The following is a 15,484-nucleotide window of genomic DNA, read 5'->3' on the forward strand; positions in this document are numbered from 1 at the left end:
ACAAATGTGAGGACAAACGCAACCTGAACAGTGCCTGGTCCCATTGGGGAGGAGGGGGTTGCTGAGCAAAGCCGGGAGAAATGTGGGACTTAGTTGTCCGACCTCTCAACCCTTCGGCTTCCCGCCCAGTGAAGTGCGTGCGCGTGTGGAAGTTTCTCCCTCTTTCCGGCTGGAAGAGTGCGTTTTAAGTAATGATGCTCTCTGCACGGTGCCTGGAGTCGCGCTTCCTGGTCCCTTACGGGAAGATCGATGTCCCCCTGGGAAAGGCCAATGTGCAGACTACAGCCAGCCGGCCGGACTCCTAACAGTAGCTCTCAGACCTGGCCTGGGTAGAGGGGCCCACCTCTACCGGCCCCGGGGCCTTAAAGACAGCAAGTCTCCTGCGCTAGGCAGCCGCGCCGCAAGGAGCCTCTGTCCCCGCCCCCCCGTGCCGCGCCCATTGGCTGGGCTTCTTGTCGGCCCCGCCCAGCGATCTGTCCGACTGGCGCTGACGCATGCGCGGGAGCCCGCCGCCACCACGGCTTCAGCACCAGCGCCCGGACAGCGGTGCCGCCCACGGGCATGGACGCTGGCAGCGGCAGCAGCAGCAGCGGTCCGGCTCCCGGCCCGGGTCCGGAAGGGGAGCAGCGGCCCAAGGGGGAGACTTTGGCCCCAGACGGCAGCTCCCCGGACAGGTAGGGCGGACCTCTCCGCAGACCCAGCTCGCAGACCTTCCCAGCACCCCCGCCCCAGGTATCCCGGTAGCCGCCATATGTCTCGCTCATTCATTCCCCAGCCCCTCCAAGACCCCCTTCCAGCGCCTCGGAGCTACCGGCCCCCTGGCCACGCCCTCATTCTGCCGGGTCAATTTTCTCCTCCCTGATACCCCCTACTGTCAGTCCCCATCGCCCTCACTGCCCGAATACCTGCCCCATCCTCTGTTCCTACCTTACCTCTAGGGCCGGGGATTCCGCCGACCCTTCTGCCTCCGGAACCCCTCCCTCTAGGCCCTGCCCCCGCATCTTCTCAGTAAGCCCCAAGCCCGCGGAGACCTTAGTCTGGGTTCCAGCATGTCAGTGTGCTTGAAGGTGCGCGTGTGGCATAGACAGGAGGATCGCCCAGGTGTGTGTCCTGGGGAGGGCAGACAGTCGCCGCCACGCCAGGAGCTGTCTTTGTCCATCACCATCAGTCTCCAGTCTGCCTCCATAGCTGGCTGCACACGTGTCGGCTTGAGTCCCCGCGTGTGGTGACTACCAGCACACTCGCTGGAGGCGCAAGGGTGGGCAGGCTCTGAGGCTCAGGCTGCGGTCATTACCATCCCTGAAGGAGTCCCAGGCTGGCAGGACAAGAGGAGCACCTTCTCAGTGAGGGCCCAGATCTCAGTACCTCTCCTCCACCTTCCTCCACCATATGTGTGAGGGAACAGCCCAGCCAGGTAGCAATATGGCAAAATTTCTGTGCCCTGCCTGGTCTGCCACCCTCAGAATCCCTCCCCTGACATGACACTGCCTCTCTCTCTCCTGCCTGGACTGAAATAAGAGGCATTCTCTGGGGGCAAAAAGCGGAGGTGGACATTCACTGCCCCAGTTAAAATGTACGTTCTGCACCTCAGAGCAAAGAGGAGGCCCCACAAGTAGAGAAAAATGTTTTCTTCCCTTTATTGTTAACACATCAGCCTGGATAGATTTAGCCACCTCTCACTGTGAAAGGCACAGAGCTTTCTTCAAGGGAGTGAGACACAGGATGGATGTGTTCCCTGACCAGGGGGCTGCCTGAGACTATTGCCTGACCAAAGAGCCAAGGATGGACAGGGCAGGGACAGGCCAGGCCAGGGTGGAGATCTGGGGCCAGGGGTATCCCTAGAAGGGGCTGGAGAGTCATTTCCTGCCTTGGATATTTCATCAAGGATAAGCCTTGTCCGGTCTGATCACTTCCCCTGCACATGGGGGTCATTCTTGAGCACAGAAACCACTTGTTCTCTTTCAGCAACTCCTTGGGACCTCTGGCATCTCTCTGCATTTCTCCAGAGACCCTGCACACTAATCAGGCAAAGGGACACAGTTCAATTCAAGAAACACAAATATGTTCCTGCTGAGCTAAGTAGTACTCTGGAGTTAGATACACAGCGAATAAAACAGTGTACGTGTGTAAGCACAGCCATGGTCCTTTACTGACTCCAGAGCAATTTGAAATAGTTCATTCACTGTGTTTTTTAAAAATTACCTTTTTATTTTCCTAGTGGCATGAACTTCTCCCTCATCTGCCTTGGCCACTCTGCAGGATCACATGGATGGCCATATGGCTATGTGTCTGTGGGCCTGGGGGTGCCGTTAATGCGCATGTACATTTACCTCTTATGAGTCTCCCAAGTGGGGGCTGTGTGTGGGGGTGGGGGCGCTGTCAGCCAGGCCCTGGCTGCTTTAGCTTTGGCCTCTTGAGGAAGCCTATGTCACCACTTTCCATCCCCCTGCCTGCCTGCCCCAGTCACTTGGGTTACAGGCCAGCCTAGGAGGTTGCTCACCCTTGTCAGAGCCATGGAACTGAGGGGGTGAGAATAAACGCTTCCTGGGGCGGCAAGGCCTGGGGTGTTTAACCTGTATTACTACTAGGTCTCTGGAAAACCAAGGGCAGGGGGCCCTGGCAGGAGAAAGCTTTTATTCTCAGAAGAGGTTGGCTCTTCTCCTCGGGAGGGTTGAGACCAAGGCCCAGTTCTACAGCAGCTAGAATGTGAAGGATTTCAAATTCTGCCACATTGACAATGATGGGCACTGTCAAGAAGGATGAGATTTGGGAGCAGCTGATCTTAGGTCTCTGGAGAGGGATGAGAGGGACTGAGAAGAAGGGGCTGGGGCCAGGGAGACCTCAGTAGAAGCAAACCAACAGTAGAGGCTGGAATCCCCCTGGAACAGAAGCCAGCTCAAGAACAGAGCAGGCTTATGAGCTTTGGCAGACTCGTTAAGGGGAAGTGCTCCCTTTCTCCTCCAGCACCCCCATAGTGCTAGCTACCCTTAATGGAAAAAAAAACATTCCAAGTGGGGCAGGGGGAGCCTGGCTCTAGGAAAAGCCCAGTACTCAGTGAGTGCTCTAAGGCCATGGGCAGCTGGACTAGACACCCTGGCTGCCCCACCCTCCTAAGCCCTGGAATGCAGGCTTTGCTCTAAGGAGGGAGACCAAGGGGCACCTGACTGGCTCAGTCAGTGGAGCATGTGACTCTTGATCTCGGAGTTGTGAGTTTGAGCCCCACGTTGAGTGTAGAGGTTACTTTAAAAAAATAAAATCTTGGGGCACCTGGGTGCCTGAGTCAGTTAAGCATGCGACTCTTGATCTCAGCTCAGGTCTTGTCTCAGGGTCGTGAGTTCAAGGCCCATGTTGGGCTCCACACTGGGCATGGGGAGCCTACTTAAAAAAAATAAAAAATTAAATCTTGGGGCACCTATGTGGCTCAGTTAAGCATCCAACTCTTGATTTCGGCTCAGGTCATGATCTCAAGGGTTTTTTGTTTGTTTGTTTGTTTGTTTAAGATTTTATTTATTTATTTGACAGAGAGAGACAAAGTGAGAGAGGGAACACAAGCAGGGGGAGTGAGAGAAGGAGAAGTAGGCTTCCCGCTGAGCAGGGAGCCCGACGTGGGGCTCAATCCCAGGACCCTGGGATCATGACCTGAGCCGAAGGCAGACGCTTAATGACTGAGCCACCCAGGCGCCCCAGTGATCTCAAGGCTATGAGATCAAGCCCTGCATGGGGCTCAGCACTAGGTGTGGAGCCTGCTTAAGATTCCCTCTCTCCCTCTGCTTCTGTCCCTCTCTCCCCATGATGTGCGCATGCTCTCTCTCTCTCAAAAAAATAAAATTAAAATTAAATCTTAAAAAAATAATAAATTAAGGGGAGACCAAGACTAATGGGTCATTTTCATGCCTTCAGGATAACCCAGACCAAGAGTGGTGCCCAGCATGTGATAGGTGCTCAAAAGAGACCTGCAAGGGGCACCTGGGTGGCTCAGTCGGTTAAGCATCTGCCTTCGGCTCAGGTCATGATTCCCAGGGTCCTGGGATCGAGGTCTGCATCGGGCTCCTTGCTCCGTGGGGAGCCTGCTTCTCCCTCTGCCTGCCTCTCTCTCTCTCTCTCTCTCTCTCTCTCTGTCAAATAAATAAATAAAATCTTTAAAAAAAAAAGACCTGCAGAATAAAAACTTTAAAGAAGTAAATGTCAACACTTATGCACATAAACCCAGGCCATCTATCCAGCTTCCCTTTGGCCCACAGGGATGGGCCAATAAGGTTTATTATCTGCCAGGACATTGGTTGCTATATCCACTTCATGGGTCATCTGAGGTCTTGCTTTAGAACAACTTTGGTCAAATTCCTCTTTTTCTAAATGCTGAGTTAGTTAAAAAAATAAGTATCAGTGATTTCAATCATGAGATCAAATGCTGATGCAGCTTTTGAGTAACAAAAAGGAAAGTATTTATAATTATATATGTAGTGAGATTCTCAAGGTGTGAGTAGTTCTAAAATGGAGATATACTATCTGAGGTGCCTAAAGAGGTCAAATTGTAAATATAAATATACTTCTTAAACTGCATGCTCCCTGCAGCACTGAGTGCAATAGAGGGTGGGGAGGCAAATGTGTCTTCCACATGCCAGGCTCCATGGCAGGCAGCTCACGTACGTTACACCAGTTAATTCCTGTACCAAACCCGAGAGGAGGCGTTATCATCATACTCTCACTCAACAGACAAGGATGCCAGCACCCCAAGAATTGTGTGTCTTTCCCAAGGCCTTGGAGCTAAAGGATGATAGAGCCGGGACCCCATCTCCAGGGCTCCCCCATTCTGCCCTCAGCATGAAGGTCATGCTTTCCCAGACTGCTATGCCAGCCAGCCATCCTTCCTCAAGGAGGAGGAAGAGCTTGCCTCTTCTTCCCAGTTCCTCTACTTCATCTCTGGGCAGAACCCAGCCTCCCTAGGCAATTGTCTGCTTGCCACCAGGGCCAGAACTCTGGCCTCTCACCACTTTGGGAGTGCAGAAGGCAGGGCTGAAAGCCAGTGTTGGCTCGGCGTAAACCACACAGCTACACAAGTTCTGGCAGGCCAGGTGAGTCTGGTGAATGCGGGGAGGAGACAGGGCTCTGCCAGGGCTTCCCAGCCCAGAACCTCTCTGGGAACACCCCATAGCCATCTACTCCTGTCCCAGGTCTGGCAGTCCTGACTCCCCCTGCACCCAGGGAGTGAGGCTGGGTCCATGTACTGAGTACGGCCCTCATGAGTAATTTTTTAAAAAATATTTCATTTATTTATTTGAGAGAGAGACAGAGATAGCAAGCGAGAACATGAGTGGGGAGGAGAAAGAGAAGCAGGCTCCCTGCTGAGCAGGGAGCCCAATGCGGGGCTCAATCCCAGGACCCCAGGATCATGACCTGTACCGAAGGCAGACGCTTAACCAACCAAGCCACCCAGGCGCCCCCCTCATGAGTAATTTTGAAAGAAGAATCTATTGCTGACTCCACCTTGGCAAGTTCTTTGGGGGTCCCAACTCCCTCTCCCAACTGTGCACACTCTTGCAAAGCAAACCTTTTGCCCCATGGCCCAAGGGCAGTGGAAGGGCAGCACTTGCCTCTGCCAAACCTTCCCTGACTACCCCCACCCCTGTCAAAGTTGGGCCTTCCTCCGGGAAGCCGTCGGAGGAAGCCCTGTGACTTCCTCTCTCACAGCACTCAACATGTTGGACTCTTGTCAACATCTCCCACCTACTATGAGTGCCTGGAAGACAAAGATGGGCGTTATTCATCCGAGCACCACCATTAGTAGCCTGTCTAGGGCTCAGTATTCACTCAACAAGCATTTCCCGAGCTCCTTCTGAGTTCAAGGCACTGTTCAAGGCCCTCGGGCTACAGAGATGAACAAAGGCACAAGACCCTGCTCTCCCAGAGCTCACATTCCATAGGAGAGGCAGGCAAGAAACATGACAACTGTACAATGTCCCTTTGCATCAAATGCTGTGAAGAAACATAAAGCAGGGTAGGGGGATAGAGAGCTGGCAGGTGGTTATTTAGAAAGGGTAGTCAGGGAAGGCTTCTCTAAGAAGGTAATAGTTGAACTGAGACTAAAGAGAAGCTGTGAGCCATGTAGTTATCTTGGGGAGGAGACCCCAAGCCGAGGGAGGAGAAAGTTCAAAGGCTCTAAGGTGGGAAGAAGATTGCAGTAGGTGCTCAATGAGTGTCTGCCAAGAGAATAAACAGGTGGCTGCAGCAGAAAGAGCACAGGACTGGGGCTCCTGGGTGGCTCAGTCGGTTAAGCATCTGCTTTCGGCTCAGCTCATGATCCCACGGTTCTGGGATCCAGCCCACATCGGGCTCCCTGCCGAGCAGGGAGCCTGCTTCTCCCTCTCCCATTCCCCCTGCTTGTGTTCCCTCTCTTGCTGTTTCTCCCTCTGTCAAATAAATAAATAAAATCTTTTTAATAAATAAATAAATAAATAAATAAAATCTTAAGGGGCACCTGGTGGCTCAGTCAGTTAAGCATTTGCCTTCAGCTCAGGTCATGATCCCAGGGTCCTGGGATCCAGCCCCACATCGGGCTCCTTGCTCAGTGGGGAGCCTGCTTCTCCCTCTGCCTGCTGCTCCCCCTGCTCGTGCTCTCTCTCTCTCTCAAACAAATAAATAAAATCAGAAAGAAAGAAAGAAAGAAAGAAAGAAAGAAAGAAAGAAAGAAAGAAAGAAAGAAAGAAAGAAAGAAAGGAAAGAAAGAAAGAAAGAAAGAAAGAAAGAAAGAAAGAAAGAAAGAAAGAAAGAAAGAAAAAGGAAGGAAGGAAGGAAGGAAGAAAAAAAGAGAAAGAAAGAAAGAAAGAAAGAAAGAAAGAAAGAAAGAAAGAAAGAAAGAAAGAAAAAGAAAGAAAGAGCGAGCGCAGGACTACAAGTCAGAATGGGATTAAGGCTCAGCTCTTCATATCTCCCTGAACCTATTTTCAAATATAGAACAAGGAAAGTATTTCCCCTGTAGGGTTTTGTGAGAAGTACACAAGATCATATATGTAAAAGCACAGTGTCTGGCATGTAGCAGGCTGCCAATAATGTTTTTTGAGTGCATGGACAGATTAGTGAATGAGACAATGTACCCAAGAGGTAGGATGGGGATGTACAGCTAGAGGCTGCACCCTCTTCACCTCTCCCCCAGGACTAATAAGAACAACTCCAGGCCCTCGTCTCCTTGTCTCAGACTACTGAACAATGCTGGGGCATGGGGTAGCCCAACACCATCCCCCCACCCCATCACCCTTGTCTCTTCTCTCCCCAGGGCCCAGAGCAAGGCCCCTGAGGCAAGCCCAGAGAAAAGCTGCTGCCTCCACAGCGGCCCCTTGGAAGACCCTTCCAGTTCTTCAGGACCCCCACCAGCAACTTCCACCCTCCAGCCTGTGGGCCCGTCCAGCCCCCTAGCCCCTGCACACTTCACCTATCCCCGGGCACCACAGGAATACCGGGGGGACAGTTCCCTGCCAGGGCTTGGGGACCGGGCAGCTCTATGCTCCCATGGCTCTAGCCTCAGCCCTTCTCCAGCCCCCTCACAGCGAGATGGGGCCTGGAAGCCGCCATCTGTGCAGCACCATGTGGTCAGCGTCAGGTAAGGAAGGGGCCAGCAGCCTGCAAGCTTCCGTTGGAAGATGGGGCAGGGCTTAAAAGTGGGGTGAGCCCCCCGGGCTCTGGATTCCTTCATTAAGAAGCAGCCCAGGATGTCCCCTGTCTCTGATGGAGGAGGCAGCCTGGATGGAGGAGGAAGTAAGGGTTGGAGCTTGGGAGTAGAACAGCCTGAAATGGTTAGTACCATATTGCCCTGTCGCCACACCCTACGTCCCACCCTACAAGACGGCTCTGACAAGCAAGTGTCTTTTCTTCTCTTCCACAGGCAGGAGCGGACCTTCCGGATGCCAAAGAGGTAGGCCTGGGCCTCTGGCCCCCTAGGGGTGACTAGGTTGGTGCCGAGTCTGGCCCTACCACCCCTTCCTGGTGACTCCTAAGCTCACCGTGCCCTGCTACCACGCCCAACACCGTTCCAGTGGCTTCTCTTCCTCTTCCCCAGCTATTCCCAGCTGATCGCCGAGTGGCCAGTGGCTGTGCTCCTGCTGTGTCTGGCTGTCACCCTCCTCTGCACCCTGGCCGCCCTGCTGGGGGACCAGCTGCCTGACTTCTCCAAGCCCTTGCTGGTAAGAGGCTAAGAGGAGGGACAGGGACCCCCGGCCTGGCCAACTCAGCTCAGTCTGGGGCAGAAAGTTGAAGCGACCCAGCTGGCAGTGGGATGGCAGTGGTGGGCTCTTGACCCCTAGAGCGAGTTGGGGAGATGGCACAGAGGTGATACTCTCGTCCAACAATCCAGAAAGGCGGGCTGGCCTTCCCCGCTCCAGGGACCCAAAGGGGCAGAGCCAAGAAGGGCCAGAAGGAGCACTCCTCCTTCTGCTTACCTGATCTTCTCTGTCTCCCTCCCTTCAGGGCTTTGAGCCTCGAGACACAGACATTGGGCGCAAGCTAGTGGTCTGGAGAACACTGCAAGCCCTCACGGGCCCCAGGAAGCTGCTTTCTCTTTCCCCAGACCTTGAGCAGAACAGGTAGTGGGTTTCCCTCTTTCCACTGTTGAAGGGAATGGGGGAAAGTGAGAGGGCATCGGGTGACCTCCCCAAATGCAGGTCAGAGGGACTTGCTGGGGTCCCCTGGGAAGTGGTGTCTGGCCTCCTCTGAGCCCCCACCCCCTGATGGTGACTGGCATAGATTTTTCTCTCTACCTCAGCTCAAACGCCCACACCACTCTGAGCCCTACACCCTGGAGCAGTGCCCAGGAGGGCTTAGTCCGGCCTCGAAGGATGGTGGAGCCCCTGGAGGACAGAGGGCGGGAGAACTTCTTCTGTGGCCCGCCTGGTAAGCAGCATCCTGGCCAGTTCCTGCCTTTAATGATGGTCCCCATTGTACCTACTAGAACAGGAGGGCGCAGGAGAACAAATCAGGGCAGACAGAAAGGAAGGAGGCTGGCTGGCCACGTTCAAGCCAAGGAAGTTGGGTTATAGTTGGGAGGCTGAGGTAGGTCTCAGGTGCTCCAGCCACACAAAGTCAGGCTGGGTGGGGGCGGCGGGACACCGGATCAGGCAGCCAGGCACAGGTCTCAGACTCCTGAGACTCTGAACCTCATATGGCCCTGGGCAAGCGTCTTCCCTCCAGTGGGCCCAGGACCTGATGCCAAAGAGCTGAGCTCTGGGGCGTGTGTTGCAGAGAAGAGCTATGCACAGCTGGTGTTCATGTCCACCTCAGCGGGCAGCCTGTGGAACCTGCACGCCATCCATTCCATGTGTCGCATGGAACAGGACCAGGTGAGCCGACTGGGGAGGTGCCAGGGTTTGGGAGGTTGGGGATGGGGGGCGGGCCAGGAACATGAGGGACCCAATCCCCAGGAAATACAGCAAGCCAGGACTGCCAGGGTGGACTGGGGAAGAGTACTCCTTGCTTAGAAAAGTATTCCAACCCCTGTTGAAAGGTTCCATATTGGGGTGGGGAAAGAAGAGTTAGCTGTTTTTAGAAAAGCCAAACACAGCCAAGACAACAGAGACTATGCAGAGTCTGAGGATTTTCAAAAGGTCCTGAAAAGGAGTCTCAAGAGCTGTTAAGCAGGCCCCAGCCCAAGGCCCCCACCTCCATCAACCCAAGCAGTGCCAATCCAGTCATGCTAATTGGAGAGCCTTATACCATAACATCTGAAGAAAGGTTTGCTGCTGGGACACCTGAGTGGCTCAGTTGGTTAAGTGTCTGCCTTCGGCTCAGGTCATGATCTCAGGGTCCTGGGATCGAGTCCCACATCGGGCTCCCTGCTCAGCGAGGCGTCTGCTCCTCCTTCTGCCTGCCACTCCCCCTGCTTGTGCTTCTTCTCTCTCTCTCCCTACTAAATAAATAAAATCTTAAAAAAAAAAAGAAAGAAAGAAAGGTTTGCTGCTAAAAACAGTGTAAACACCACTGAGTAGCCCAAGGCACTCCACACAAGCATATCTCGAGTACCAAAAGACACTGGTAAGGAACATGTGCCCTGGAGTCAGATTCCTGAATTCAAGGTCTATTCTTTCTTTCTTTCTTTCTTTCTTTTTTTTTTTAAGATTTTATTTATTTTTTATCTGAGAGAGAGAGAGAGCAGGGGGAGGAGCAGAAGGAGAGGGACAAGGAGACTCCACGCTGAGCACAGAGCCCCACATGGGGCTGCATCCCATGACCCCGAGATAACAACCTGAGCCAAAATCAAGAGTTGGGCACTCAACCAAATGAGCCACTCAGGTGCCCCAAGGCCAATTCTAATACTCCCTAGCTGTGTGACTTGCAGGCACCTTTCTAAACCTCTTAGTGCCTCGGGCTTTGTATATAGAAAATGGGGCAAATAATGTTACTTTTCTCATAAGGATGTTGTGACAATTAAACAAGATAGAATTTGCCATAAAGACTGGCAATAGAAATCTCTCAATAAATGCTGCTGTTGTCACCATGATCTCAGGCCCAAGGCCATACCGCCAGTTGGTAGCAAAACAGGGCCTCAGATCCCCAGGCCAGTGCCCTCCAGAGCTACACCTGCTGTTGTGATGTGTCATGTCAACAGCAGGTGGGAGAAAAAAGGAGGCGTGAGGTCTGAAAAAGAAATAGCCCTGTCCCTAAGACGGTTTAAGCAGCCCAGTGGACAGAGGTAGGGGGCTGACCCTGACCCTGGAATGTTTTGGCCCCCACTTTTCCCACTGCTGGCTTCCAGTTCCCTGGACCCTTGACCCATCTGTGGCCGACACTGCCCCTTCCACTCCCGGATGAGGCAGGGCAGAACTGGGGTGTGTGACCTGCAGGGGACCTTAGGGCAGGACCTCTCAGGCTGAGGCCTCAGGCAGCATTCCTGAGCCCCACTCCCCCTCCCTTTGGTGGAGTCAAGACATGGCCAGGATCCAAATGCAGCTCTGAGACAAGCCTCGGCTGCTGGGCTGTCAGGATACCTCTCCACCTCTGCCCTTGAGCCTAACGGGAGGTGAGAGGGCCCTGGACAGGGCCGGGGGAACCTGGGCCCCTGCCTTGCCCCTGAGCTCTCTCCTGCCCTGTGTGCCGTACAGATCCGCTCCCATAGCCACTTTGGGGCTCTGTGCCAGCGTACGGAAGCCAACAGGTGCTGCCCCAGCTGGTCCCTGGGCAACTACGTGGCCGTGCTCTCCAACCGCTCCTCCTGCCTGGACACTACTCAAGCCGATGCAGCCCGAACGCTGGCCCTTCTGCGGGCCTGCGCCATCTACTACCACCGTGGTGCCCTGGTGCCCTCCTGTCTGGGCCCTGGACAGGACAAGCCCGCACACTGCGCCCAGGTTCCCACCAAGTGCTCCGGGAGTAGCGCCATCTACCAACTGCTCCACTTCGTGCTGGACAGGGACTTTCTGAGTCCTCAGACTGCTGACTACCAGGTGCCCTCCCTCAAGTACAGCCTGCTCTTCCTGCCCACTCCAAAGGGGGCCTCCATGATGGGCATCTACCTGGACCGCCTAGCCACGCCCTGGGAGCTCTCTGACAACTACACATCCATCACTGGCATGGACCTGGGCCTCAAGCAGGAGCTGCTGAGGCACTACCTGGCCCAGGACACCGTGTACCCCTTGCTGGCCCTGGCTGCCATCTTCCTTGGCATCGCCCTCTACCTACGTTCCCTCTTCCTCACCCTCATGGTGCTGCTGGGGGTGCTGGGCTCCCTACTGGTCGCCTTCTTTCTTTACCGAGTGGCCTTCCGCATGGCCTACTTCCCGTTCGTCAATCTGGCAGCCTTCGTCCTGCTCAGCAGCGTCTGTGCCAACCACACCCTCATCTTCTTCGACCTGTGGCGCCTCAGCAAGAGCCAGCTGCCGTCCGCGGGGCTGGCACAGCGCGTGGGCCGCACCATGCACCACTTCGGCTACCTGCTGCTGGTCTCGGGCCTAACCACAGCCGCCACCTTCTATGCCAGCTACCTGAGCCGCCTGCCGGCCGTGCGCTGCTTCGCCCTCTACCTGGGCACGGCCGTGCTGGCGCACCTGGCGCTCACGCTGGCCTGGCTGCCCTCCTCCGCCGTGCTCCATGAGCGCTACCTGGCGCGCGGCTGTGCGGCCCGGGCACAGGGCCCACGGGGCGGCAGTGCGCCCCGGCGACTGGCACTGGCGCTGCACCGGCGGCTCCGCGGCCTACGCAGGGCGGCGGCCGGCACCTCGCGCCTGCTCTTCCAGCGCCTCCTGCCCTGTGGGGTCATCAAGTTCCGCTACATCTGGATCTGCTGGTTTGCCGCGCTGGCGGCCGGGGGCGCCTACATCGCGGGCGTCAGTCCCCGCCTGCGGCTGCCCACCCTGCCGCCAGCCCGCGGCCAGGTCTTCCGGCCTAGCCACCCCTTCGAGCGCTTTGACGCCGAGTACCGCCAGCAGTTCCTGTTCGAGCGGCTGCCTCAGGGCGAGGGCGGCCACATGCCCGTGGTTTTGGTGTGGGGCATCCTGCCCGTGGACACCGGCGACCCGCTGGACCCCCGCAGCGCCAGCTCGCTGGTGAGCGACCCTGCCTTCTCGGCTGGCGGGCCCGAGGCCCAGCGCTGGCTGCTGGCCCTCTGCCACAGAGCTCGGAATCAGAGCTTCTTTGGAGCCCAGCCAGAGGGCTGGCCCACACTGTGCTTCGTGGAGGCCCTCCAGCGCTGGGTGCAGAGCCCTGCTTGTGGCCGCCTGGGGCCGGGCCTCTGCTGTGGCCACTCAGGTTTCCCTTGGGCACCGCAGCTTTTCCTGCACTGCCTCAAGATGATGGCTCTGGAGCAAGGCCCCAACAGCACCCGCGATCTAGGACCCCGCTTCAATGCCCACGGCAGCCTGGCCGCCCTGGTTCTGCAGTTCCAGACCAACTTCCAGTATAGTCCGGACTACAGCGAGGCCCACCGCTTCTACACTGAGGTCAGCCACTGGCTGGCGGCTGAGCTGGGCCGGGCACCCACCGGCCTCCACCGGGGCTGGTTTACCAGCCATCTGGAGCTCTACAGCCTGCAGCACAGCCTGAGCACAGAACCTGCTGTGGTGCTGGGCCTGGCGCTGGCGCTGGCCTTCGCCACGCTGCTGCTGGGCACCTGGAACGTTCCGCTTAGCCTGTTCTCCGTGGCAGCTGTGGCAGGCACCGTCCTGCTCACCGTGGGGCTCCTGGTTCTCCTCGAATGGCAGCTCAATACTGCCGAAGCCCTCTTTCTCTCTGCCTCTGTGGGCCTCTCGGTGGACTTCACCGTCAACTACTGTATCTCCTATCACCTGTGCCCACACCCTGACCGCCTGAGCCGCGTGGCCTTCTCCCTGCGCCAGACCAGCTGTGCCACGGCAGTGGGGGCTGCGGCCCTGTTTGCGGCCGGTGTGCTCATGCTACCTGCAACAGTGCTGCTGTATCGCAAGCTGGGCATCGTCCTGATGATGGTCAAGTGTGTCAGCTGCGGCTTTGCCAGCTTCTTTTTCCAATCTCTATGCTGTTTCTTTGGGCCAGAGAAGAACTGTGGGCAGATCCTCTGGCCTTGTGCCCACCTGCCGTGGGACGCTGGAACCGGGGAGCCAACTGGGGAGAAGGCAGGCCGCCCACGAGCAGGGCCGGTAGGAGGGGCACCCGGATCCTGCTCGGAACAGTACGAGCTCCAGCCCCTGGCACGGCGCCGGAGCCCCAGCTTTGACACCAGCACAGCCACGAGCAAACTGTCCCACCGGCCCTCAGTGCTCTCTGAGGATCTCCAGCTGCACGATGGCCCCTACTGCTCCCGGCCCCCACCGGCCCCTGCATCCCCGAGGGAGCTGTTCCTGGACCACCAGGCTGTCTTCAGCCAGTGCCCAGCCCTGCAGACCTCCTCCCCCTATAAGCAGGCTGGCCCCAGCCCCAAGACCCAAGGCAGGCAGGACTCCCCAGGGCAGAAGGCTGAGCCTGTGCAGGCCTCAGCAGAAGCCCCTGCCCACTCTCCCAAAGCCAGGGCTGTGGAGCCTCCCGATTGCCTCTCCTCCTCAGCCAGCACCCTGGAGGGGCTCAGCGTCTCTGATGAGACCTGCCTGAGCACGTCAGAGCCCAGTGCCCGAGTACCAGATTCTGCAGGTGCCTCCCCAGACGACCTGGATGAAACCGAGCCAACAGTACCTGAGCGGGGCCAGCTGAATGGGAAGCGGGACACCCTGTGGCTGGCACTGAGGGAGACGGCGTACGATCCATCACTGCCTGCCTCCCACCAGAGCAGCTCGTCCTGGAAGGGCCGTGGGGCCCCGGGGGATGGCAGCCCTGTGGTGCTGCCCAACAGCCAGCCAGACCTGCCAGATGTTTGGCTCCGCAGGCCCAGCACCCACACTTCCGGCTACAGTAGCTGAGGGAGGCCCCGGGAGGCCGGACTATGGTGCAGAGCCTGTCAGAGGTGACGAGGCAGCCCCAGATGGAGCCTGATGGTGTCTCCCCACCTCAGCATGGACAGGTTTCACCGCCCAGCTGTGGATTTTAAACTCTGCCACATGTGTCAGCCTTGGTCCAGGCTGCTGCTTACTCCCCACATCTGGAGGATTCAGTGGGATGGATCTTTGGAGTGAAAAGTCGCAAGCTCATGTCCTGTGACTTGCTGAGCTCTCATCTGCCCTGTGTAGTGCCAACCAGGACCTCTGGAAGAGGGAAGGCCAGATGTGTAGCCCCAGGTATCAGGGAGAGGCTGACCTGGCCCCCACGCTAAGTGGGCATGAGGGTCAAGTCCTTGGGACCCTGCACGGCGTCTCACCAACCAAAAGAGCCCTGGGGAACCTCAGCAGCCTCCGGGACCTCACACCTTTCAGGGGCTCTTTATCAGGACACTTCCTTCTCTTTGGGGAGCTTCTCTGGGCCAGAATTAGGCTGAGGCCTCTTTCCTGAATGGCGCTACACCCTCACACTCCCCAGTCTGACCAGCAATTTGTCAAGGCCGGGCAAAGACGGCTGCTGGGAACGAAGCAGGGGGAGGAGGGCTGGTCAGTCCTAGAGTGTCTCTAAGTCGCAGGATGGTCCCTCGTGGGGAGCTGCTCTGGCATAGGAAGAGTGCTCTCCCCTGTAAACAAACAATAAGAATGCTTTACATCCTGCATCTCTTCCTTTACACAATACTTAACTTGCATACCCATGTCTCCCTGGAATCTCACCATTTTATTCTGGGGTAGCCTGCAATTAGCTGGGTCCTTTTGCCCCCTGATTTATAGTTAAAGTCATTGAGAATAAGTAAGGTTAAGTGACTGACCCACAGTCACAGAGCTCATAAGTGCGAGAGCAGGCTTCCTGGCTCACTCCACCACTAGAACTCCCACACTCCTGGCTACCTGCCCCAGGGCATTGGCCTGTGGCTAACTTGCTGGTTCACCTAGCAGGTGTCTCTGAGGACACTCCCGGCCTTCCCCTCTTCAGACCTCCATCTCCAGACAGAGCGATACTCTGAGCAAGCCCGCAGTTGCTCCAGCCCAGTGCTTCCCTCCAGATCCACTGAGAACCTACCAGC

The 15,484-nt window shown here is 56.5% G+C and overlaps 1 protein-coding gene across 1 annotated transcript; it reads left to right on the forward strand.

Annotated features, from left to right (window-relative positions):
* The first annotated feature begins 561 nt into the window (after positions 1 to 561).
* On the forward strand, positions 562 to 14,345 carry DISP2 (dispatched RND transporter family member 2). The gene is made up of 8 exons (XM_028119415.2): positions 562 to 674; positions 7,271 to 7,594; positions 7,877 to 7,906; positions 8,051 to 8,174; positions 8,458 to 8,573; positions 8,753 to 8,880; positions 9,229 to 9,326; positions 11,085 to 14,345. The coding sequence occupies exons 1-8, from the start codon at positions 562 to 564 to the stop codon at positions 14,343 to 14,345; spliced, it is 4,194 nt and encodes a 1,397-aa protein (XP_027975216.2).
* Positions 14,346 to 15,484: the final 1,139 nt, after the last annotated feature.

The sequence above is a fragment of the Eumetopias jubatus genome, unplaced genomic scaffold (assembly GCF_037043125.1).
Source record: "Eumetopias jubatus isolate StellerSeaLion01/CBP00866 unplaced genomic scaffold, mEumJub1_p1.0 scaffold_7, whole genome shotgun sequence".
NCBI lineage: Eukaryota > Metazoa > Chordata > Mammalia > Carnivora > Otariidae > Eumetopias > Eumetopias jubatus.

Coding starts and splice junctions, on each gene's coding strand:
- DISP2 (XM_028119415.2), top strand. CDS start 562: ATGGACGCTGGCAGCGGCAGCAGCAGCAGCGGTCCGGCTCCCGGCCCG. Junction 7,595..7,876: donor CACCATGTGGTCAGCGTCAG/GTAAGGAAGGGG, acceptor TCTCTTCCACAG/GCAGGAGCGGACCTTCCGGA. Junction 8,175..8,457: donor ACTTCTCCAAGCCCTTGCTG/GTAAGAGGCTAA, acceptor CCCTCCCTTCAG/GGCTTTGAGCCTCGAGACAC.